Below are 25,337 nucleotides of genomic sequence, written 5' to 3'. Positions count from 1 at the left end.
CAGGGTGCATGAATTCGCACACTGGGCCCCTAGTCTTCTATAATCCCACTGAAGTTTTTTTTTTTCCCCCCAAAGTTGTGATGAAGTTTCATTAAACCCTAATTACTTTATAAGGCTTAGGAAAAAAAAATCTACTGAAGGGCACAAGTCTTCACTACAAATAAATTGGGTGCCAGTGGCAGCTACTAATTCAAAGCAGCTTTTGGATCTGAGCAGAAAGTTTTAAAATTCTCTGAATTATAGCTTTAACTTAATTTTTCATCCAGAAAAGTGAAGCAACTTCTTTTCTTTTTTTAAACAAACTTCTTTAAAAGGAGAAAAGAGGACATAGGACAGGAGGAGATATAATAGAAGCAAATGTTTTAGTTCCAGATTTGCAGTCCCGTTCCTTGGTGATCTAATCCCTCAGGGAAATTGAATGTAAAGTATGGGCCGTGGTCAAGGAACTATCTAAAAGATTTAGTACTTACTATCCAAGGACCATACCTGGCTTCATTCTAGCACAAAATTCAGTCTAACTGTAATTAGGTCTGCCTGCTTTCTCTCAGTGGAGGGTTCCCTCCTCGCTATGCTTTTTGTCTTCTTTTCCAAAATGTCAATAAAATTTATTCATATGATATTGCCAGATTTTCTAGAGTGTTTTTTAATGACAAAGTTGTTTATTTGTTAAGGTAGAAAGATGGGAAATAAATTATGAAATTAATGAAACCAGCTGGACAGTTATTTAGCAACTTAAATAGGTGCTAAAGCCTGAATCCCTGTCTGAGCTTGGTAAGGTGGTAAGAGCCTATTTTATAGCAGATATTTTCCAAGTTACTAGTGAGCCAATAAAGCAAGGTCAACTAAAAATAAGTCAACTAAAACCTTCTATGTTTCAAACTTTCAATAGTTTGGAAACTACTCTTTGTTTAGATTCTTTCTTGAAGCGGTTGTAGAAGAAAAGCAACTAGACACATCTGTTCCCTGCCCATACCCCCACCCCCCTTAAAATGCTTCTTTATCCATTCAGTTGTTTCACTCTCACAAAATATACAGTATATTGCCAAATAAGTCTGTAAGGAAAATGGAAATCCCAAACAAATAGGCCAGCTATACAGCTGTTAATCTCTTAGCTAATTGGAATATTGGCAAATTCAATAATGTGTTCAAGGTTTTTGAGTTCAATTCTACAAAATGTTAATGGTGACCAGAGCTCTATCTTGACACTCAAGACTGGTACTCATTATATGAATAATTGGTTTCGAAAACATGGGGCAAATACAGCGAAGGAATTAGGATGCCTGGGAATTTTTTTTCACTGCCCTGTCTTAAACCAAACAAACAAATACAACAACAATACTAGAACTGTACCAAAATGTAAGTGTGCTTAAAGGTGATTTTCAAAGCTTAGAAATCTAGGGGGAAATATCTAGTTAAAAAAATATATGCACTTTTGATACTGAGAAGTTACAACAGTGTATAAAGTGCAGCTGTGTGCTACTGATTTAGGAGGTATTCATATAAACATTTTATCTTAATACTTATTTAAATATTTTTAATTAAAATATTATTAGCATGACAGATAGTTTATGGATATTATTGTTCAGAACAAGGCAAAATACAGTGAAAATAAAAGACAATTAAAAGGGGAGAAACTAAGATGGCGGCATAGATAAACACGGGGAAATTGCCGCCTCCCACAACAATTGAAAAATACCGCAAAGGACAGAGCAGACATCACCCAGAACAACAGGAAGGCTGGCTGAGTGTAAATTCTACAACTAGAAGGAAAGAAAAGCACGCTGAGAGCCAGAGGAGCTGCGGAGGTGAAGTGCAGAGGTACGGCGGCTCGCGCGCGCGTGAAGAGGGGGTGGCACCTGAGGACGCGGCTATCTTTTTGAATCACAAGCTCCCGACTGCTCTGAACTCCGGTTCCGGGAAGTCTCTGGGGACCCAGGACTCATACGGGGAGAAGCTGGTCTGTCGGGCAGTGGGCGAACTTGAGGGCGGCTTTCCCTCAGAGGTGCTTGCAGCAATTATCAGGTCACTGAGATGCGCAACTCCGGGCAGAGAATCAGCCATAGCTGCTTTCTCCGCCCTTTGATTCCCTGAGACCTCGCCCCACCCAGGCTGCGGCAGAGGCTTTTGCATGTGAATGTACCTAACTGCAGCCTTGCCAGGCAGACCCAGAACTTCCAAGAGAAGGCCCAAGGCCCCGCAGCGGCTTGCATTGCTTCACAGCTGAGCCTCTTCGTGGCTCCTGCTGTGTGGCCTCAGGCAGAGGCTGAATTAGCACCTCCTTAGATCCAGGAGCCACTGTACCCAGTGGTCAGAGGGGGACCATCCAGATTGCAACTCCTCAGATCCATAAGGGACACACTCAGGGAGCAGACTCAGTGAGCACCAAAGCCCCACTGAAGCAAGTCTTGCCCCAGAAGGGTGTCTTCAGCACAGAAGTTCTCCCACTGCAGACACAGCTGATTCTCACTGCCAATTGGCCTGGAGGTCAATTCCTCCCAGTGATCCTACAACAACCAAGGCACCAAGAGTGCACCAAGAGTGTCCACCCCAGGTAACTGGGGAGGCTGAGCCACTGGGCCCTACAGGACACCTGGCACGCAGGGCCACTCTGTCAACACAGGGAAGCAGCCAAAATGCGGAGACAAAGAAACAGGTCACAAATGGCAGAAATGGAGGAAAGCAAACGACTGGATATAGAGTTCAAGGCCACGTTTATAAGGTTTTTCAAGAATTTTATGGAAACCGCCGATAAATTTAATGAATCCCTCAATAAGTATAGTGAGACCATGGAGGACATGAAAAAGGACCAACTAGAAGTTAAGCATACACTGACTGAAATAAAGAATAATTTACAGAGATCCAACAGCAGACAAGAGGATCCCAAGAATCAAGTCAAAGATTTGAAATACAAAGAAACAAAAAATACCCAACCGAAAAAGAAAAAAGAAAAGAGATTCCAAAAATATGAAGATAGTGTAAGGAACCTCTGGGACAACTTCAAGCGTACCAACATCAGAATTATAGGGGTACCAGAAGGAGAGAGAGGGCAAGATATTGAAAACCTTTTTGAAGAAATAATGACAGAAAACTTCCCCTACCTGGTGAAAGAAATGGACTTACAAGTCCACGAAGCGCAGAGAACCCCAAACAAAAGGAATCCAAAGAGGACCACACCAAGACACATCAGAATTAAAATGCCAAGAGCAAAAGACAAAGAGAGAATCTTAAAAGCAGCAAGAGAAAGACAGTCAGTTACCTACAAGGGAGTACCCATACGACTGTCAGCTGATTTCTCAACAGAAACCATGCAGGCCAGAAGAGAGTGGCAAGAAATATTCAAAGTGATGAATAGCAAGAACCTGCAACCAAGATTACTTTATCCAGCAAAGCTATCATTCAGAATAGAAGGTCAGATAAAGAGCTTCACGGATAAGAAAAAGCTAAAGGAGTTCATCACCACCAAACCAGCATTATATGAAATGCTGAAAGGTATTCTTTAAGAAGAGGAAGAAGAAAAAGGAACTCTTACCATTTGCAACAGCATGGATGCAACTGGAGAGCGGATAAATACCACATGATCGTACTCATTTGTGGAATATAATGAACAACATAAACTGATGAACAAGGACTGATCCAGAGATGGAGAGGCATTGATTGGACTGTCGGGCCTTGAAGGGAAGGTAGGGGAGGGTGGGGGTAAGGGGGAAAGATCAACCAAAGGACTTATATGCAAGCATATAGGCCTAACCAATGGACACGGACAATGGGGGGGTGAGGGCATGAGCGGGGGGGGGGGGGGGTAGAGGGTAATGTGGGGACAAGGACACATATGTAATATCTTAATCAATAAAAAATATATTAAAAAAAAGACAATTAAAAGGATGATAAATTATTAGTACAATTAGTATGTGAACGTGGCAGAAATCGTGGGGGATCTATATAAATGACTAATGAGAGGGAAACTGCATTGTGAATATCTGTTTTAGAAATGATATCTTACAAAAATAGAATCCTTGAATTCCAAGATGTGGAGTGTCCTTGAAATATGTCTGATCTAGCCATCTACTATTATCTCTCTCTCTCTCTCTCTCTCTCTCTCTCTCTCTCTCTATATATATATATATATATATATATATATATCCTATCTAATAAAAGAGAAACATGGTAATTGGCGTATGACTGCTACCCTTCCCATTGGCTAATCAGGGCGATATGCAAATTAACTGCCAGCCAAGATGTCAGCCGGCAGCCAGGCAGCTTAAACTGAACATGAGGCTTGCTTGCTTCAGTGATGGAGGACTGCGACGTTCCCCGCCTGCCTTGCCAGCCTCTGAGCTTGCAGTTTAAAAAACATTGTAACAAATATAGAAGCTAAACAAAACCCCAGAAATCAGCTTTCAGAGAGCTGGGATCTCAGAGCTGGAGTTGATATGGAGTTTCGATTATAGAACTGAAACAAACCAGATACCTGTTTTCAGCAGCTGAAGCCTCAGAGCTGGAGCCAAGCCTCAGAGCTAAAGCTGGCCCAGAATGAAAAAAAAAGAAAAGAAAAGAAGGAGCAGTTGGGAGCTTCAGTCCCAGCCTGAAAACAGCCCTCAGCCCCTCACCCAGACTGGCCAGGCACCCCAGTGGGGACCCCCACCCTGAAGGGTGTGTGACCAGCTGCAAACAGCCATCATCCCCTCATCCAGGCTGTCCAGGCTCCCCCTGACAGGTGGCTCCCCCACCCTGATCCAGGACACCCTTCAGGGCAAACCAGCCAGCCCCCACCCATGCACCAGGCCTCTATTCTATATAGTAAAAGGGTAATATGCCTCCCAGCACCGGGATCAGCGGAGCTGAGAGGCCTCCCGGGACCGGGATCAGCGTGGCAGGGGGCAGTGCCCAAACCCCCTAATCGCCCTGAGGCTCTGTGTGTGACAGGGGGCGGGGCCTCAACCTCCCTATCTGCCCTGCTCTGTTCGTGACAGGGGAAGGTGCCCCAACCTCCTGATCGCCCTGCGGCTCTGTGTGTGACAGGGTAGAGCCATAACCTCCCCATTGGCCCTGCCCTGAGTGTGACAGTGGCAGCGCCCCAACCTCCTGATCGGCCCTGCTCTGTGGGTGATAGAGGGTGGGGCCCCAACCCCCTGATCCGCTCTGCTCTTTGTGTGACGGGGGGCGGTGCGCCAACTCCCCTATCGGCCCTACTCCGTGAGTGACAGGGGGAAGCTCCTCAACCCCCTGATGGACCCTACTGTGTGTGTGATGGGGTGAGCTCCCCAACCCCCTGATTGGCCCTGCTCTGTGCATGACAGGGGTGAGCTCCCCAACCCCCTGATTGGCCCTGCCCTGTGCGTGACAGGGTACAGAGCCCCAACCCCCCTGATGGGCCCTGCTCTGTGAGTGACAGGGAGCAGTGCCTCAACCCCCTGATTGGCCCTGCTCTGTGCGTGACAGGGGGTGGCGCCACAACCTCCCCATCGACCCTGCCTTGAGTGTGACAGGGGATGGTGACCCAACCCCCCAATCGGCCCTACCCTGAGTGTGACTGAGGGTGGCATCACAACCTCCTGATCGCCCTGCTCTGTGCATGACAGGGGGCGGCGCCCCAACTCCCCAATCAGCCCTGCTCTGAGCCCGACCAGGGGCTGCACCTAGGGATTGGGCCTGCTCTCTGCCACCTGGGAGCAGGCCTAAGCCAGCAGGTCGTTATCTCCTGAGGGGTCCCAGACTGCAAGAGGGCACAGGCCAGGCTGAGGGACCCCCCCTCCCCCCCGAGTGCACAAATTTTTGTGCATCGGGCCTCTAGTATATGTATATGTGTGTGTGTGTGTGTGTGTGTGTGTGTGTGTATTGCTAAGTTGACTTGCACATATACATATAAAGCTCTTGCTGGCGCCATTTGCATGTATGTGTTTCGATCTGTCATTGTCAATTGTGAATTTGGTTGACACTTCTATTATAGAGAAAGGGTGACTAGCGATGTTAAAATATTTCTTCTAATTAATTTCCTTTCAATATGCACAAATCTGTGCACTGGGCCTCTAGTTCTATCATAATCATGTAGCCTCTCTTTGTGGATTTCCAGTGATGGAGAATCACTAACCCCTGAGCAGATGACATGCTCTATCACTAGATATACAACAGTTAAAGTTTTTCTGTATACCTCAACATCTAGCTGGTAGTAATTACATGATCTCAGTCTGTCTTCATGATATGTATAGATCAAGTCTAATCCTTCTTTGGTATGAGGCAATTTCAGTATTTTGAAGAAACTTATCATCCTCTTACATTTTGATTATATAATGTTTTGTTTTTATTGTAGTCTGAGTTTGTATTTGATATTTGTGTGTGTGTGTGTGTGTGTGTGTTTGTGGCTACGTCACACTGACTCACTGAGTCTTCCTTTTTTCTAAAGTCTCCAAGTGTTTCTCCATCTGTATGTTGCTGACTCATATCTTCCCGTCCTGTTGCTGCTGGCTTTGGGCCCAACTTTAGGTCTTATGAAATAATCCTTATTCCTATAAAACTTAACTTTGTTTACTTCTATTGGTCATTCCATCCTGATAGGATCTGTTTGGATACTGCACTGTTAATCTTGTCATTCCTCCCTGCTTAAAATGGTATCTGCAAACCCCCTCCCCCCACCCCCTAAATAGAGATTCTTTTCCATCTCACTTTATTTCCCTAAATAGAAATGTAATGATGCATACATACTCTCTGTGGCAATCTGTGACCAACTCTATTAGTTCTTTTGGGGCTGTAATAGCCAGTTCTCACTGGTGTGGCAGTTGCAGCAGGACATACCACCCCCTTGAAGCTCTCCTCTTCCTTGACCATTCTGTGTGCTCACCTGAGATCACCTGGATTTCCCCAACATCCAGCTACTTAAGGTTTAACACTAAACATAGCAGAGGCCCTATAACACCCTCTTCTAGCACTATAGCCTGTTCCCATTCTGAAGCAGTTGTTAGTATCTTGAATATTATCGCTGGATATAATATGATATGTGTGAACTTCATAACCATGAACTGACTGACCACTTACCTAATTATAATTTCTAGTTTTCTAGATTGTACTTGAGATGCAGGAAGGATTTTAGAAGGAATTTTGAGTGATGAAAGCTCTGCTATAAAAATTGTGCCTCTCTCTCAAATCAGGAAAAGCTTCAGGACTTTATTCTACATATCAGCTTTTTTTTTAAAAAAAATATTTATATATATAAATATACATATATATTTTTATTGATTTCAGAGAGGAAGGGAGAAGGAGGGAGATGGAAACATCAATGATGAGAGAGAATCATCAGTCAGCTACGCCCCCTCTGTGGGGGTTGAGCCCCCAACTTGTACATGTGCCCTGAACGAGAACCAAACTGTGACTCTTGGTTCATAGGTCAATGCTCAACCACTGAGCCATGCTGGCCTGGCTCAGCATATTCTTCATTTTACTTTGTTTTATCTGTGTGCTGATCCGGCAGTGTGTCATATTTTCCTTTGGTAATATAGTAGAAAATATATGCTGGTAATTTTCATTCATTTATATGCACATACCAACTGTTGATTCTTGCTTCTGCATGCCTATGGAGATGAGTACTTTGTATATATTAGTGAGGAAATTATTTTGATAACCTTGTTAATATACTTGAGTAAGCCTAGCAAAAAGGGACACTGGTAGGCAAAATAAAAATCTATGAATATGTTATCTTACATGGCAAAAAAGGACTTTACAGATGTAATAAAGGTAAGGATTTTTAAATGGGAGATTATTCTGTGGTTTTTTGTTTTTTTCTGGGTGGGCCCAGTGCAATCTCAGGGGTTGTTCTAATGGAAATTGGGAGGCACGAGAGCCAGAGTCAGCCGAATAAGAGAAATTGGAAGCAGAGGTTGAAGGATGTAAGCAATTGCTGGCTTTGAAGATGGAGAAGAGCCCATGAGTCAAGAAATGGCTACTGTCAATTGGAAAAGACAAGGAGCTGTTATCCTCTCTAGAGCCTCCAGAAAGAGTAAAATCCTGCTAATACCTTGACTTTAGCCCAGTGAAAGCCATTTTGGGGCTTAGGGCCTCCAGAAATGTAAGATAATTAATTTACTGTTTTTGCCACTAAGTATGTGGTAATTCATTACAGTTATGATAGAAAACTAAAACAGACACCAATATCTATGTTTGGAGTTATAATTCACCCTTTTTGCCAATTATTACAATGAACTAGCTTTAGTTCTTGTAGTGGTAAGTACAAGCCAGAGGACAGAGAAACAAAACCTGCCCCCATTCCTCCATCGTTGACACAGGAAAGCTTGGGACTTTGTGTGTGTTCTCTCTCACAGGCCTACTCCAAATTCCCTACTGCTTCTCTGCCATCATTTCTTTTTCTATTCATCCTCAGATTCACTTAGTTTCAAATCTGTATAATATATAAGTTAGTCAAAAAGGACAAATTAAGTCGATGTTAGAATAAATATAGAAGGCCAGTTTTCAGAATGATCTTTTGACAGAAGCTCTTAATACCTATTCTTGAAGCCCCTCTTGGGATATGATTTGATAGGTGTTGCTTACTTGTCATAACAGCACCTTTTGTTCTAAATGTGAGTTATACTGGAAGCTGGCTTGCCTTGGGGTTAACCATCTACTGAAGTCTGCTTGATGCAAAATAAGTGCTAAGGCTGAAGTTTAGGAAATAAGGATAGATGTAAAAATTAAATAATTCAAGACATATACAGTGGTGACTTCTCAATAGAGTTAAAAAAAATAATTTTTCTCAGAGTTGAATTCTGGAAGAGGAAAAACTGTAAAGAATAGTCTGGTATTACTTTAATCATCTGTTTTTGAAGTTTTTAAAAGAGTGTAAGGCTTTTGGGTCAATAGAAAAGTCAATAGATGTGGAACGCTCCATGGTGAAATCCCTTCCCTCCCAGACAGCTTTCCTGTATACTGCACTAATTTAGCACCATTTAGACCTTTTAGTCAATGCTGTTAGTTGCAAAAGAAATGGGGTGGGCCAAAGGGAATTGACTGAAACACACTTGTGCTCCTTTATTGTGCATTAGTCTTCTAGAATAACCCAGGGTTGTTGTTTTTTTGTTTTTGTATTTTGTTTGTTTTGTCTTTTGTAAATGGAATGGGGGCAAAGAGCTCCCCAGTGCAGAGATTTCATGACTGGAGACACTAGAGCAGTAGCAGAACTGTTTTTCCCTAATTTCTCTCCTCCCTCACTCTGTGATCTTGGATGGGAGCCTTTATTTTTTCACTAAGAAGATGGGGAAAGCATTTGTGACATCATATGATGTAAATCATAATATTTCGAAAACTAGAAAATTCTATACATAAAGTAGTGGTGGTTATTATATAAACTTCCCCATCATTCTTCTCACCTCCTCTAGCCACTTTGGGATTCCAGATAGAATCACAGGATGAGACAGGCTTGTGCAACCAGCATCGACTTTATTGTGGTGACAGCACTACTGAAATGCTGTCAACACCCCTGTGACAACCGTGGGTTTGTTGTGCTGATGGTGCATTAATCTCCCAATATCTTTTCCCGCCCTCAAAATTATTAATGCACCATAATCCATGTACAAACACTGTTAGTCCCGGAGTAGTTGTGTGTGAGCATAATGTAGATAATGAAACTCTTGTTTTGTTTGAAAGCTAGGCTTATGGTTGAGTGCACTTCCTACCATGATGATCATTTTCAGCATGTGGAGCCCATTAAGCAGGGTTGGAGTTGGATTCACAGCTTAATGTGTTAACACTGCATCTGTTTCTACCCTGATGATAACACCTGGATCAGTTTAGAACTTGTGTAGAAGTTTAAGATGTGGTGTAGTTAATTTCTAAAACAACTGTTGATCTTTATATGTGTGAACCCCATGGTCTTTCACATTCCAGATGAATTCACTGCCATTTGAACATGCTTATACCTGTGTGCGCTTTCAGAGTGGGAAATAAAAAACACGTGTCTACCCTTCTAGGAGCTTTGTTTTCTCGTAAATTGTGAGGGGTGGCAATGACGAGATTATTATTTTTCTTTCCTTTTGGGATGGATAGGAAGATGCCTTTATGTTGTACTTGTGTAGCCTTTATCAAATGTTCACCAAAAATGAATAGTTGATGGATGGAACAAAGGAACAAAGCAGTTGCTTCTTGCTTTGTTAAAACACATGCATACACACAGTCCAAGCTATTTATGATGCCATGAGTAAGTCATTGATTCCCCCTGGGAGCCCTGAAATGGACAGGCATTAAAAATTAAAGAAAGGCGATTCTGTTACCAAGACTGCACGCCTTATCTCTGTGGCTGAAAGCAAAGCAGAGTGCCAGTTCACTGGAGCTTTGAAAAATGACTTTTCCCAGTGACCTCCTTGCCTTTTAAAGACAGCAGAGTTTAGAGTTCCTTTTTAAAGTGGTAAATGCCCTTGGAGAGTTGTAGTACAGTTATATTCCCATTAGAAAGATTGAACTTCTCTCCAGGACGCCTTCAGAAAAGAAACCATTAGAAGACAGGGCCGATAGAGCATTTGGGGATGCCTATTTTGTTATCCTCCCCAAGGCAACTTTTAATGTTAGTTTTTCAATGTGAAAATCCATCTCCTGTGAGTAGAGTGACCATGATAGAGTGCATGACATTGCCTTTTCTCACAAAGTGATCACATTTCTGATTTTAAACTCTTCTAGACTCCAATCTGGGCCATCACAAATTATAGCCCATTTACTGTCCACCTGCATAGAGTTGGCTTAGATGAAGACTGTAAAGAGGGTATTTTTAAATGTATGTTGCCTTTTTTTTATTAGCAAAGATACAAAAGGTTTAATAAATAGTGTCATGCTTTTAAGAACCTGCTATTTTTGAACCATATTGCTGTGTGTGTGTGTGTGTGTGTGTGTGTGTGTGTGTGTGTGATTGCAAATGCATGGAGTAATTCTTTTTTAACTTTGTGCAAGAAAAAATAGGCTTTAGACAGCTAAAAATATTAGTTTTCCAATCTAATTATAGTGTCTTTGTTAGGATGGATGTTTTTTAGTCAAAAAGAAATACCAAGCCTGGCTTCTTCAGTAGTATGCAACTGTTGTCCTTCCAATGAAGCGGCTTCCCAGAATGTCCTAATTAGGCTGTGCACTCTGACATAAGTCCTGTGACTCTTCCTTCTTTCTCTTATGCTTTTTGATCCCCTCACTTAACCTTGCTGTCATCCACCCTCCCAGATGATTTAGACTGCTGTGAACATCATTCTTGAGCTCTTAGATTGGCTAATGGCCTTAATTTATGATTAAAACAGGCACAGTTTCACGTCGGAGCACTGGGGGAGGGAGGAACAGAGGTCCTGGAGGACATGCTAAGAGAAATGATAAATGACACCATAACTGAATGCGAGCTGTAGTGATATTGACTGACATTTCAGAAAAAAAAAAGTACTCTTTTATGGAATCTAGGAAGACAAGGGAGGTGATTCATTGTACTTACAATCATTCATTAAGCGCCTACTGTGTGTGCTTGTCTTATGGAGTTTTATCTTCACTAGAAAACTGAATCATATAGCTAGTAAGTTCAAGAGGAAGAATTCAAATCAAGACTTGGCTAACTCTAAAGTGTGGAGTGTGTGTGTTTAGTAACACTTAACATTGATTTCAGGAGTTGCTTCAGATGAAAGATGAATATAGTATTTTCCCCCATACAGATTGGAGTGAAAAGTTATATCAGTTATGCTTAGATTTCTTTGATTGAATACCATTTTCCATCCTCAAACTTAGGTTCTGCTTATTCTTCCATGCTTTGTTAATTTATTTAGTTAGCACAGTTACTTATATGTTGAAAGTATTTTCTTTTATTGGCAATGGCTAGTGTGACAGAAATGATGTGTAGTAAAGACAGTGGTGGTCAAGATTGAATAAAAATGATCTGTGGTCTGGTTTAGGGATTTCCAGTGTCATGGAGGTTAGGTGATTAAATGGCCATAGATATGGAGTTCTAAAGAGGACACTCCACATATCCCACTGTTCTAAGTTTGAGAATTTGAGGGTTAGCAAAAGTATAAAATATACCAACCTTAAGATGCTAAAAGGGACACGTTGGTCCTTCATAATTTGTTCATCACATGAGATCTGAGTGAACTGATAAGTTTTCATTTAACATTCAGCATATGTATTTTGAGTGCCTACAATGTGATTTATTTAAAGGGCGACACAGCTCCCTGAAGTTTAATTTATTTCTTGATTGCCATTCAGTGAATGACATCTGTATTAGAAAGTATTTTATATTGGAATGCCCATACACTTTAATGGCGGAGTTAATGTCCCTTTCTCTCCTTATTCTTGGATGAAATATCTCTTGCCTTCCATTGACAAATTAAGAGTGTTGCTGGTGGTTTGTGGACCAAATGTTTGGGTACTTTGGGTAGGCTCATCTGTGTTAGTTTTAAATTGGAGTGTTTTCCTCCTTGCCTATCTGTTTTTCATCAGGGCTCGTATATTCTTGTGTCCAAAAAGACTCTCTGATTTAGCTGTGAGGCTGATTTTATTGTAGGGATGTCTGTGTATCCTGTCATCACAGGCAACCCTGGTGAAACTCCCCTTGTTGTGCGTGTGTGTTGCTGCAATATGTTCAAAGTCTGATCTTTCTCAGATGCATGTGTGTGTGTAACTATTTTATAGTTGAAAAGGGATGCAAGCAGCAGAATTTCTTCCAGAATATGTTTTCTATTATATTTTGCAACATGAAATTGTAGGTTCGTTTTTGGCTTTCATAAAGCTGCCTTCTCCACACGTCACTGGAAGGCAACTAACACCTTCCTTTGACTCAGGTTTTCCAAGACTCCTTAGTGTTAAAAGAAGACTTTCTTTTTGAATTGCAGAAATTAAAAGAATATGGCACAAAGCATTTTTATAGCTTTATTGAGTCTTGAGGGCAGATATATGGGTTCCAGACAAAATGCAATAATAGACTAGGATTTTACTTTCAAATTGTCTTACAAACACTTCTTATTGGAGATTTATTGTCCGCGTGGAGAAACAGAGTTGCTTTTAAGGTTAAATGGAGTAGGCTGGAGAACAGTGTTCACGGTCTTTCTCTGTGTCTAACTAATTTGTGCTCTTCTTTAATTTAATCCCTGCACCTCTGGGTTGATATTTTATAGCAGTTTTGTGAGGATAAAATGAGATCACATCTGTGTGCTTTGTAAGCTTTGTCAGTTTCAGTGCAAGTATGAAGTAGCACTAGTATTTTATTACGTGTGTTTAATTAGCATTATTGCCCCATTGACACGGTCAGGAAAGTTTTTTTTTCTCTGGTAGAGGACATAGATACATCCTGGCAGCAGTAAGAATAAGATATCTCTTAAAACTTTCTTACTATTCACACAGCAGTTCAACCAACCACTGTCATAAAAAAACAGAACACCCAACATAGCATTGGAGAAATTTGGCTTTTTTGTGAAAACTAGTTTCCCTGAAACTCTGAAGGATAAACAGGATAGAGTGTATAATTGTATATGATGGTCTCTTTGGCATATTTGTTTGTTAGGGCTGCCGGAACAAAACACACCGATTAGGTGGCTTAAACAACGACAATTAATTTTCTCAAAGTCCTGGAGGTTAAAAGTTCCAGGTCAAGGTGTAAGCCGGTTTGGTTTCCCCTGAGGTCTTTCTTTGGCCTGCAGATGGCTACCTTACATGGTCTTTTTGGTGCACATACCGCTAGTGTCTCCATGTCTAGATTTCTTCTTCCCATGAGGACTGGGATTTTGATTCTGTGTGGGCGGCTCAGATCTTCTGCTGCGATTGTCTCAGGCAGGACTCAGCTTCTCACGTCCGCATCTGTTCACATCCGCTTACTCCCAGGGTGCTGACAAGGGTTCAGGATCATCATGCACATGAGCACATTTTGTAATATGTAAAAGCATGAGACAAATGCAAGATGCTATTATAACATGAATACCTGTGAGGGATGCATGGGCAACATGTGGAAAATTTTAAGTAGAAAAGACAAAGGATCTTTGCAAACATTTGGCTAAAAGAAGCTTCTTGGCTCTTCTCTTTGGCTGAAGGAGAGGCATGGATAAAGAAAGGTGACTTGGTTAAGACTTAATTCAGAGAAGACAGGAGTTAGGCTAACAGAGAAGCCAAACATCTGGATAATGCTACATGAATGTCTTCCTACCCCCAACGCCTGTTCTCTCAGAGCATGTTAGTGTCTCGTTTTAAATTTTCTCTGCCCCCCACCGCCTACCCCCAATTTCGTGGTCTGGCAGTGCTCAGGCTGAGCACCCTTAGTGGGTTCACAGGCAGTGGCCATCTCCAGGAGATACTCTCCCTGTTTCCCTTAAGTGAAGATGATGATCCCTCCTCGAGGCTGTGATTTTAAAAAATGAGGTAATCCTTGTGTAGTTGGGAAAACTACCTTGTACTGTAGTAGATCCTCTCTAAAATTTACATAGCACATTGATGCAAGAAGGCAAGTATTGTAGCTGAAGAGGTATACTCTCACCTTGCCATGCCTACCTATGTAGAGTGTGCTTGGATAATCAAATCCTTAAGCACAAAGATTGTGTCTTCTTTGATTCTGTAAAAGCACATAGAACAAGACCTTGCACAAAGTAGGTGTTCGATCATGCAGAGAAAGATAAGTATCACTTGACCTCACTTAAATGTGGAATCTCATGAACAAAATAAACTGTGGAACAAAATAGATCCAGAGACATAGAAGCATGGAACACACTGTCAAATCTCAGAGGGAAGGCGGGGGTAGGTGGGAAGAGATCAGCCAGAGAACTTGTATACCTGTATACATAACCCATGGACACAGACAATAGGGTAGTGGAGGCCTGAGGCGAGGTTGAGGGGGAGCGGGCTATAAGGGGTCAATGGGAGAAAAAAGAGGACATATGTAATACTTTCAACAATAAAGATTTAAAAAATAAAAATAACCCTGAATTTGAAAACAAAAAAAATGGTGTTTTTGAATCTTCATGGTTAATGCTTGTATTTCTCACTTGAAATCTGGTGTCTGATAGAGCCCGTTCATTTTTGAAGGCTTTGAATTTCATAAAAAGACTACAATCTGATACTCATTTCTTTTATTCAAAAACAGTTAAACGTTTGTAATTATTTTAAAATAGAAAAATGTAAAGAACCAAGTCATACTTTACAGTGTATCGTAAAGGCAATAGTATGAGATGTAAAAAATTTTCTTTAAATCACCTTTTTGTAGATTGTGAATTTATGAAAACTTATGAAGCTGATTGAAATCCATAAACTACATAGTGTACTAACGTGATTCCTATACTTGAGTTAAATTTTGGGAGTGAAAAATCTTCATAGTATCTTTCCTAGTGGTTACTGATTTCAAGTTTGGAGATTTAGGAATAAAGATATTTTCATTAAGTGTTTAAGTTGAGAATTCTGATTAAATTTAGCACAATGAGGAGGAGGTGCATTTGGATAATCACATTTTTTATTAATGTTAGGATGACATAATATGGATATAATGAGCAAATTATATGGAAATACTAATATTGTATTTCATCATGCAAATTGCAAGGCAATGGAAATTATTTTCAGTGAAACAGGTAAACATTAAGGCAGAGGATTCCTTTAATCAGTGAAATTAAATGCTTGGGGTATGGTTTTTCTGATAATCTCATGTTAGTTTTTGCTTTAATCTTGCAAAATGCTTTTCATGTAAATACTTTTCAAAATATCTTTAGGTAACTGAAGTTTTAATTTTAAATGATCAGCTTTCTTTTGAATTGATTATTAATTAGTTTTCAGGGCCAGAGGGAAATTTTTATATATATTTCCCATAGAAATCTGAAAATGACAGCTTTAATTTATCTGAGGAACTAAAGATACTTTAAACATATTTAACCAAGATTTCTCCGTCTCATTTTCTCCCACTAAGAGAAGAGTGTTGGGTAAATTCTAGACTTGGGGTGAAGAGAGTGCTTCCTCATCCAGAAAGCTCTCCGAGAGGTCCGTCTCCCAGGAGCTGTGCTCCGGGAGCTTAGTTTAGCTGAAGCAGGGACCACATTTAATCAGAATCTTCTAGGAAAAACTCCTGCAGAGATAGAGGGAAGGGTCTATGAGAATACTCCTTTCCTTACAGTTACTTGAGAGCTCTGACCCTTGGATGTGTGACCACAGGGTCTTGGTTATTTCCTGTGGCTTCTTTTCATTTAATATCTATATGGCAACAATTTAACTTTTTTAAGTGTTCTTTGTTTAGGAAGTTATCATCTCTGCCATGGAAGCATTTACAGTCTAGTAGGGGGAGATTTAAAATAGAAAAAAGTAAGTTTAGTAAAGTGTTATAGGTGTCATGATAGATTCATGGTTAGAGCTTAAAGATTTTCATTTCCTCTGGGAACTGGAAACCTAACACTGTCTCCCAACAGTCTAGCACCCTGTGCTGAAATGTACTTGCTCTACCTGAAGGGCCTCTAGGAATTTGAAATACATTGCTTATTTCCAAACTAAGACAAACTCTAGATGTTACAGTATTTCTCTCATTCCCCTACCATGCTAGCCAAGTATTTGCATATTAAGTGAAGTTTTCAAAATATAATGACTTATCCCTAAAGAGGGACTCTAATTAAAAGATTATAGGTTAAGTGGCAAATGAGTGCCAAAGACATTTGGGTAAGCCAGTTAACCTGATGGTTTTTTACAGTTAATTATTATTGGGTGAGCAGAGGTTAGTACTCAGAGTGAGTACACTTTTAGGGGAAAGTGATATTTCACTATAAACTTAAAAAAATGTCGACTTTTTCTAAAAGGTGAGTGCATCCGATCAGTATGAATCATTTCTAATTAGAATTCAGTTTATCAAACATATATTGAGTACTACTGTGTGCTAGTCTCCAAAAGATAAATAAAGACCTGTTAGCCTTATATTTCAGGAAGTTTCTCTATACATAGCATGTGTGCAGTGGATCAAAGGTGGAATGCAAGCAGGCAGGGATAGCTGTTTAGTTCAGTTTACCAAATATTTATTATGTACCTGATATGTGTTGGGCACTGGGAGGAAGCATAAGGCATAATTCTTTCCCTGAGGGGACTTAACATCCTAATGAGAGAAAAAAGAAAATGAACAGGCAATTTCAGCATGCAAAGCAGTGCGGGTGGGAAATAATGAAAGCCTGAATGAGGGTAGTAGAAAAGCAAAGTTAGCTGGTATGACAAGGGAGATGTTTTGTGAGGAAAGTTATTTGGATTCAAACTTACTGAAAGGGCAACTAACAATATTACTTGATAGTTATACAGTGCTGTATTATTTAGTACTCTTTTGACTGTGGATGTCAGCAGTTCAAGCTAGCTTATGAGTAAAGGGCATTTACTGGCTTATTCAACAGTGCTTGCTTCAGGCATGACAGGATCCAGCTGCACCAGGAATTGCTTCTTTGGTAATTGATCTGAGTTCTTTTGTGTTGGCTTCATTCCTAGGCAGGCTCTGTCTTCAGAGAATGTTCTAGTAGCTCTAGGATTTCATCTTGTCCTCAAAAGAGGATGACCTCTTTCTTCCAGTAGATTATTGGGGCTCTCTTGACTTTGATTGGCCTGGCTAGCTGCTAAATCAATTGTGTGGCCAGGAATGAGGATGGGGGATATAGTACACTAACCGGCAAGTCATTTGCTGACCTTTCATCATGAGGTCAGGGTAGCCTCACCCTATCCACATGGACTGAGAGTGGATGTGAGCTGTTTTCAAAAGGAAAGACAGGAGACTGTTAACTAGAAGAAGAGGTCCGAAAAAAACAGCGAGTTTCTGTTACAAATTTACAAGACTAAGTAAATGGCAAACATTTTAAGTTAACGTTTCCTTGTTTGATTGCTAACACAACAATTTGTGAGAAGCAGCATTATTATTATCCACCAACCATCGTAAGGAAGCTGAGCTTTAGAGAAGCTAACGGGCCAAAGGTAACACACCTTTTGTTAGTAGACGAACGAGGATTTCATTACTCTTTTCCCCAGTCAGGTGCAGATATCACCTGAGCAATTACAAGTGCAGCCTTATGAGCAACATCCAAGCTTGAGGTACAGATGGAGGAGGCATCTCCTGAGTAGCAGGTGTTAGAACTGACCACAGAGGTGGAAAGTGTAGAGACAAAGAAGGTCAGGGGACAGAACTAGGAGAGAGACATCCACATTTGGTGAAAAGTGTGAAGGGGAGACTAGCTAAGGAGTTAGAGAGTTAGAAAGAGGTAGTCAAAAGATAGGAGAATGAAAACAGTAATGTGTTAAAGACCAAAAATAAAGCTCCACACATGGTCATGATCATGTTCTGAGAGGGTCATTAAAGCTTAAGGGAATTTTAAGTGAAGTACTCATGACCATGACCCATAGATTTTGAAGGCTATGAACATGATAAATGAGCACTATAGTTTCCACTGATGGCTAGCATCAATTGTTTGGTGCTGCTGATGATAATAATAATAGCAGCAGCTAACGTGTGTTACATATATTACATATACACATTATGTTACGTATAACAATGTACTTCTTGTTTACTGACTCATTTACTCCTCGCAATGATCCCATATGGCAAGTACAGTTAATATCTTTATTTTAAAGATGAGAAAACAGGTATGGGGAGGTGAAGTAACTCTGTTTGTCCACTGTGTCATAGCTTGAACTTCATGTAGTGCACTTGGCTTCAGGATTGTGCTCTTTTTCATGAGCGTGCCACTTGATGTTTGAAGAGTCTGAGCCTCCTTCCTGCTCAGAGGACCAGTGGTCATCATTTATGTGGGCGCTTGTGACTGCAAAGGTCAATGGACAGAAAAAATAGCAGTGAGAGAAACCCAGATGAGGACAGTTGGGATGGCAGTCACATCATTCATGTTTCACAATAGCATTGGCCTTTGCCAGCATTTCCTAAGGGGAAAATCACAAGGCAGCAAAAACAAAGAGCCACAAATGAACAAAAGGGGACATGGGGCAAGAACTCCGTGAAGATCTGAGAGACGGGACCTTTGTGCTTCCAAGGACAGTGCCAGTCATGTGTTCCCTGGAGAATTCTGCTTCCAGTGGTTTCTCCTTCAGATCTGCTGCTCTGATTTCTTTACCTTTCCTGCAGTGGAAGATTTCCTCATTTCTTAGTGCCTTCCTAAATTTCAGTCCCAATTCACAGAAATAACCTTGGAAATTATATCAGCATGAAATCTTGTTTTGAATTAAGGTTTTTCATTAGCCGAGAAGAGATTTTACTATTTCCATTTTGGACTCATATAAGAAAACACAAATGGATGAAAATCTATTATGCTTAGTATTGAATGATTACCTTTACTTCTCATTTTGCTGGCACATTATTCAGATTCTATTAAAGCCCCTTTAGTCTGTATCTTTCTTAAAATGATGTGAGAGATGTGTAATGTATCCCTTATCACTGACATGCATATGTGACATGACATATAGTAAAGCTCAGTACAATTTAAACTTATTTCATGTACTTTTGCCATAATATTCATCAGTCAAGTAAAAACCTTCCTAAGCAGGTAACACCTGTCAGAAAATTTTATCATACTCAAGTCTCCCTTTGAATAGTATGTTTTGCACATGGGTAAGGTGTTCTCTCACCCTTCCACTTTTGTTTTATTAATACTGTTTGCCCTTTAGATTTTTCCCCACAATGACAATTTAGGGCTCTACTTCATCGAAATTTTTTTCTCAGTGAAATTATGGGATTTGTTAATTTTCTTTTTTTAAAACCCTTGTTTTGTGAGAGTTAGACTTGTAGTATAGCTTGTTGGCTGCTTCATATTACTAGACTTATTGCTATAAATATAAGAAATGCTGGCAGGTTTGAACAGATTTTTTTTTAAAGTATGAGTTTTACTTTTTTCTTAAAAAATCTTTACAGAGTTGATTATGGTGATGAGCTAATAGCCTGTAGAAAATCTGGTTTGGAGACCATGGTTCTCCATCCTATATGGATCTGCCAGTGAAAGGGTATAGTGTTGTCCTAAACAGAATTTGCTTTTTAGCTTTCCTTACTACAGCAGCAAAGCCTTATCCCAGAATTTTTTGCTATTTAGCTTCCACTGCCCTGACTTGGATAGTATGAGCGTTTCTGCATTGATAATAGAGAAATTCACATCAATATCTAGGTTAATGTTTAGCAGAGACCAGTTGGGTGTTCATTCTGAATTGCTTGAAGTCAGCTCTCTCTGACAACAGTTTTTCATATTTCTTTTAAATTTTAATTGTAACTCATCGAGTCTTAAGCAATTACTTCTGAGTTAGACTCTTGATGAATGTCATAGCAGGGTGTTTTAATTTAATAGATCCAGAATAACATCTGTTTCTAATATTTTAAAAGTCAGTTTATATGGAAATTCATTTAATATAGAGTCAATACATGGAGACTTGTAAAAATCAAAATCAAAATGGAAAAGTCAAACCACTGTGATATAGTAGGTCTTCTGTGAACAAAGAATTTCACTTACAGCTAGGTTCAGTTGCCACTAGCTAAAACCCAAAATATCACAGTTTAAAATACATACCAACTTTTTTCTCACGCTCATGCAATGGGGAGGTAGTTAGCCCAGGGTTGGAATGTTCTACCAAGACAGGAACTCAGTTTCCTTCAGTCCTGTTGCTGTGCTGGGCATGATTTCTATTCCTAAGGACACTTTATGGGCCAAGATGACTGCTAGACCCCCAGCTATTGCATCTGTGCTCCAGCAGGAAGGAGGTAGGGGTGGAGGAGAAGAGTGTGAAGCTTTTTTCCCCCTTTAAGGGCACTTTTTGGAAGTAGTACATAAAACTCTGCTTATGCTCCACTGGCCAAAAACTAGTCACATGACCATCTATAGCAGCAATGGGAGGTAGGAAATGAAATCTTTCTAGGGACAATATACCATTAAAAACAGAAGGTCTAAGAGTATGCGAAAAGGCTGGGAATAGAAATGGAAAAACAACTATCCCTACCACAATGAGTATTTTTTAAGACATGATTTTAACAGACCTTCTGCCTTTTTATTGAGCATCTAGAAAAGTCAACTGGTAGATATAGAAAGAGTAGTATGGTGTTTCACATAGAGTAGATAAATTATCAACTACTGATCAGTCTGTTTTATTTTTTATTATTTTTAAAATATATCTTTATTAATTTCAGAGAATGGGAGAGGGAGAGAGAAAGATAGAAATATCAACGATGAGAGAGAATCATTGATCAGCTGCCTCCTGCATGCCCCCTACCGGGGATCGAGCCTGCAACCTGGGCACGTGCCTTTGACCAGAATCGAACCTAGAACCCTTCAGTCCGCAGGCTGATACTCTGTCCACTGAACCAAACCAGCTAGGTCAGACTATTTTAATTTTAGCCCCCAAATGTGCCCAAGTTCAGAGGTTGTGGGTCAAACAGACTATAATCAGGGACTTTTTATAAGTTTTACCCCAGTCTTTGTAGAATCACAGTAGCAGCTAGCAGGACTGAGATGTCATTTGTTCTAGGTCTCCAGAACACCTGTGTATCTGCAAAGCAGTGTTCTCTGCTTCCTTACATAGAAGGCAAATGGACAATTACAAGTGTTTGTTAAATGATTTCAAGGTAAAACTATTATCGTTACAGAAATTGAAGCTCAGAGAGGTTAATTGGGAGGCCGTTTAGAGAAGCTGTTGAAAACCAGCATTGACCAGCCATTGATTTCAAATGGAGTACTAACTCACTATTTCTATTAAACACTTAGGATGGGTTTTTAATCTGTTCCATACTCTTGTTTTTGAAGTCACTCAGTAAATTACACAGCTGGGACTCGGGCATTGCTCCTTAAGCCAGGGTTTTTGCAACCTGATTTTTGGTAAAATTCATATGGAAATTCCTTTAATCATGGCTGCCTCACAATGAAAGGCAGAACTGGTGGAGTGGCTATAGGTAAAGGTCTTCAGAGTGGCCACCCACCATCTATCCTTTAGCTACTCATGCACCCACATCCCCTTAAAAAGTCCTGGCATTAGAGTAGGCAAGACTTTTCTACTTAAGTGTCTCATTCCTGCTTTCTTCTGACTCATGTCCCTCTCTTGTGTTCTGTAAGTACTGAGATAGCTGCACTGGAGATACAAAAGACCCCAGATGCCATCCTGTTCTCTGGCAGGTATAATGCCATAGAACGGAATCCTCCAGTCCTCCAAACTGAGTTATTTATGTGCTGCCTTCCACAATTGTACCTTATCCACTGTTGATTCCTTCATATCTATGTTTACATTGACTTTTTAATGTTTAACAGCTTAATTTTGAGTAGATATCTATGAAATCCAGCTTTGATGTGACAATTAAAATTTATTTCAATTTTATGCTAAAACCAATATAGCCATTAAGAGGTTTACAAGGTTTGTGTATTTTCTCACATACTCCTTGTGGGTTGTGGATCATATTTTGAGGATCCCATCATACTGGAAAGAGCATGGGCCATGAAACTTGACCTTGTTATTTCTGATTGCTATGAATTTGGATTCTTTATTAATTTACCTTTCTCGATCACAATGTGCTCACTTGAGAGATGCACATAACATAATATCTATCTCATCAGTTATTCCAAGAATTAACCAAGAAGATATAGCCAAGGAGACCAGCAGAGGCTTGGCAGATAGGAAGTGCTCAGCGAACACTAGGTTATTCCTCCTTGAGTTACCAGTCCTCAAAAGCAAGAGACAAGGAAGTGCATCATTGTGGCATCTGGTGTAGGTGACACCAAGTCTTGTGAGAGCTCGGAAGGGGTAAAGGCTGAAGTTTACTGGAGTGTAGGAAGGGGGCAATATTTGGATAGATGGAAAGCCATTCTTACTCATCTCTCCAGCTGTATAGGACTCAGTGATGGCGAAACTATGACACGCGTGTCAGAGGTGACACGCGAACTCATTTTTTTGGGTTGATTTTTCTTTGTTAAACGACATTCAAATATATAAAGTAAATATCAAAAATACAAGTCTTTGTTTTACTATGGTTGCAAATATCAAAAAATTTCTATATGTGACACGGCACCAGAGTTAAGTTAGGGTTTTTCAAAATGCTGACACACCAAGCTCAAAAGGTTCGCCATCACTGGTATAGGTCCTTACTACTCAAAGTGGGGTCCACAGACCAGCGGAGTCAATTTTACTTGGGGATTTGTTAGAAATGTGGAACCTGCCTGTTGACAAGATTCCCAGATGATGTGTATGTTTGAGAGGCATTGCTCCAGGCACAAATATTCTATTTAAAATTTATTTCCCTTGGGGGCTAGTTCTTGCTCTTAGTGTATCTCCTGCACCAGTATCAGCTGGGGCTGTGCTTTTAAAGAATGCATATTCTCAGGCTTCACATCAACCTGGGGCCTGGACTCTGCAGTTTTAGTCAGTATGCCAAGTGATATTTAGGACACTTCTTTAGCAACCTCTGCAGTCAGGCTTAAATCAATGATAGAACCTCTGCATTTATTCTTCAAACATACTTGCATTCAAACAAGGAAGAAAGCTTTTGAGGCAAAGAAATACAACTCTAATTGTGGTGCTAGTAAGAAATAAGGGGAGGATCTCAATTCGATCTTCATGTAAAGTTCATTCGCATTAATTATGCATTCCTGGAACCCCAGCATAAAGTCTCATGACAACAAAGCTAGGGAGGGAGATCATATCTTACCAATATGATCTAATATTTTTTTCCTGTAGTTTTCATTTGATTTTTTTAACATTTTGTTTTTCAGCCGTGCTATCAAGACTAATCAGGACCTTCTCCCAGAAACGCCGTGGACGCACATTTTCTACAATGATTTCTGGGGGACTCTTCTAACCCACAGTGGCAGCCACAAGTCCTACCGGCCACTCTGCACGCTTTCTTTTCGCCTGAACCATGCCATCGGAGGGCTGAATCCCTGGAGCTACCATCTTGTCAATATCCTACTGCATGCGGCAGTCACTGGTCTCTTCACGAGCTTCTCCAAGATACTCCTTGGGGACGGATACTGGACCTTCATGGCGGGCTTGATGTTCGCCTCTCACCCCATCCACACGGAGGCCGTGGCGGGAATCGTGGGTCGGGCCGATGTCGGGGCCAGTCTCTTCTTTCTCCTCTCCTTGCTCTGCTACATTAAACACTGCTCTACCAGAGGCTACTCAGCCAGGACGTGGGGCTGGTTCCTGGGGACAGGGCTGTGTGCGGGATGCAGCATGCTGTGGAAGGAACAAGGAGTGACTGTTCTGGCCGTCTCAGCAGTTTACGATGTCTTCGTCTTTCACAGGCTGAAAATGAAACAGATCCTACCTACCATTTACAAAGTAAGTGATTGTTGGTGCTCAAGCATTGGATTTCTGAGTCATCTCTTGCTTGGTCCTATTTTACCATTTAAAAGGCAAATTTGTTCCTTTTCAAAGAGAATTTAACGTAAGTAACTTTTTGATCTTCAGTAAGTGGAAGTGTCCTTTCTGACCTTTCCCTACTAACTTGGGTTTCAGTCACTGATTTCTCAGATTTCTTTACTTATTTTCATGATTTCAGAGGAGGTGTAGAAGGATGGTTTTGCCTTGGAAAGATTATGCATCTTTAGAATTAATTTATTTTTATTCATTCCTAATTTCTGCTCCAACTCTAATCCTATACATTGCCTCCTATACATAATGTGTATTTGTAAATATATCACAGCTGGTAATAGAGCTAGATACTAGACTATAGAGGGGAAATCCTTCCCAGTGTTAATATTATTTTCCTGAGTTGACGATGGAAAAGAACCCTTCTCTGTAGTGTGCTAGGAACTCAAATTCTTAAACAATGAATCATATTCACCTTTTCCTTTTTGTGGTGTAATAGAATAGACGAGTCAAAACAGAAACTGGTTATTATAAGTTTTGCCCTGAGGCCAATTAAGGCCTTTGCTTCAGGGCTTAGTATTTGTTTCAAATGCAATGTTGTTGGAAGGTCAAATAAGCACTTTGGGATCCCATAATCTTAAAGTGATCCAAACAGTTTTCTGCTAGAGTGTTCATCGGAGGCATTGGGTAAACTGGAACATCTTGAGAAAGTGCCTTCTACCTATTGCCCCATCCCCACTCACTCACAATAAACTCGCTTGCTTTGGCTTTAAGTATGCAGACTCCACGTGGCCAGGGTTTGCAAACCTCGGCCATGGTGTAGGCCAGCTCCTTCTGCTTCTTAGACACTTAAGCAAGGAATTACAGATTTGGATATTTGCCCTGAGAAAGCTGTCAAGTTTTCTAGTATTGACTAACTTTTCCCTCCTCAGTTCCCTATTTTGCTTGAAATTGAATTGGGAAGAAATTAAATTAAAAAATGGAAGGAAATAGAAACAGAACATTTACAGTGCAACCTCGATTCTCAAACTTAATTTCTTCCAGATGCTGTTCGAAAACCGAATCATTTTTTCCCATTA

General features: G+C 40.5%; 1 protein-coding gene across 3 annotated transcripts in view; it reads left to right on the top strand.

Moving 5' to 3' along the window:
- TMTC2 (transmembrane O-mannosyltransferase targeting cadherins 2) overlaps positions 1 to 25,337 on the top strand; it is a 398,878-nt gene that overhangs the window by 132,580 nt on the left and 240,961 nt on the right. For all 3 annotated transcript variants that reach the window (XM_036300084.1, XM_036300085.1, XM_036300086.1), the window contains exon 2: positions 23,658 to 24,228. In XM_036300084.1, coding sequence (XP_036155977.1) covers positions 23,658 to 24,228 — 571 coding nt within the window. The remainder of the gene's footprint in view (positions 1 to 23,657; positions 24,229 to 25,337) is intronic.

The sequence above is a fragment of the Myotis myotis genome, unplaced genomic scaffold, assembly GCF_014108235.1.
Source record: "Myotis myotis isolate mMyoMyo1 unplaced genomic scaffold, mMyoMyo1.p scaffold_m19_p_3, whole genome shotgun sequence".
NCBI classification, from domain to species: Eukaryota; Metazoa; Chordata; class Mammalia; order Chiroptera; family Vespertilionidae; genus Myotis; species Myotis myotis.
This window is presented reverse-complemented; position numbering and strand designations above follow the sequence as displayed.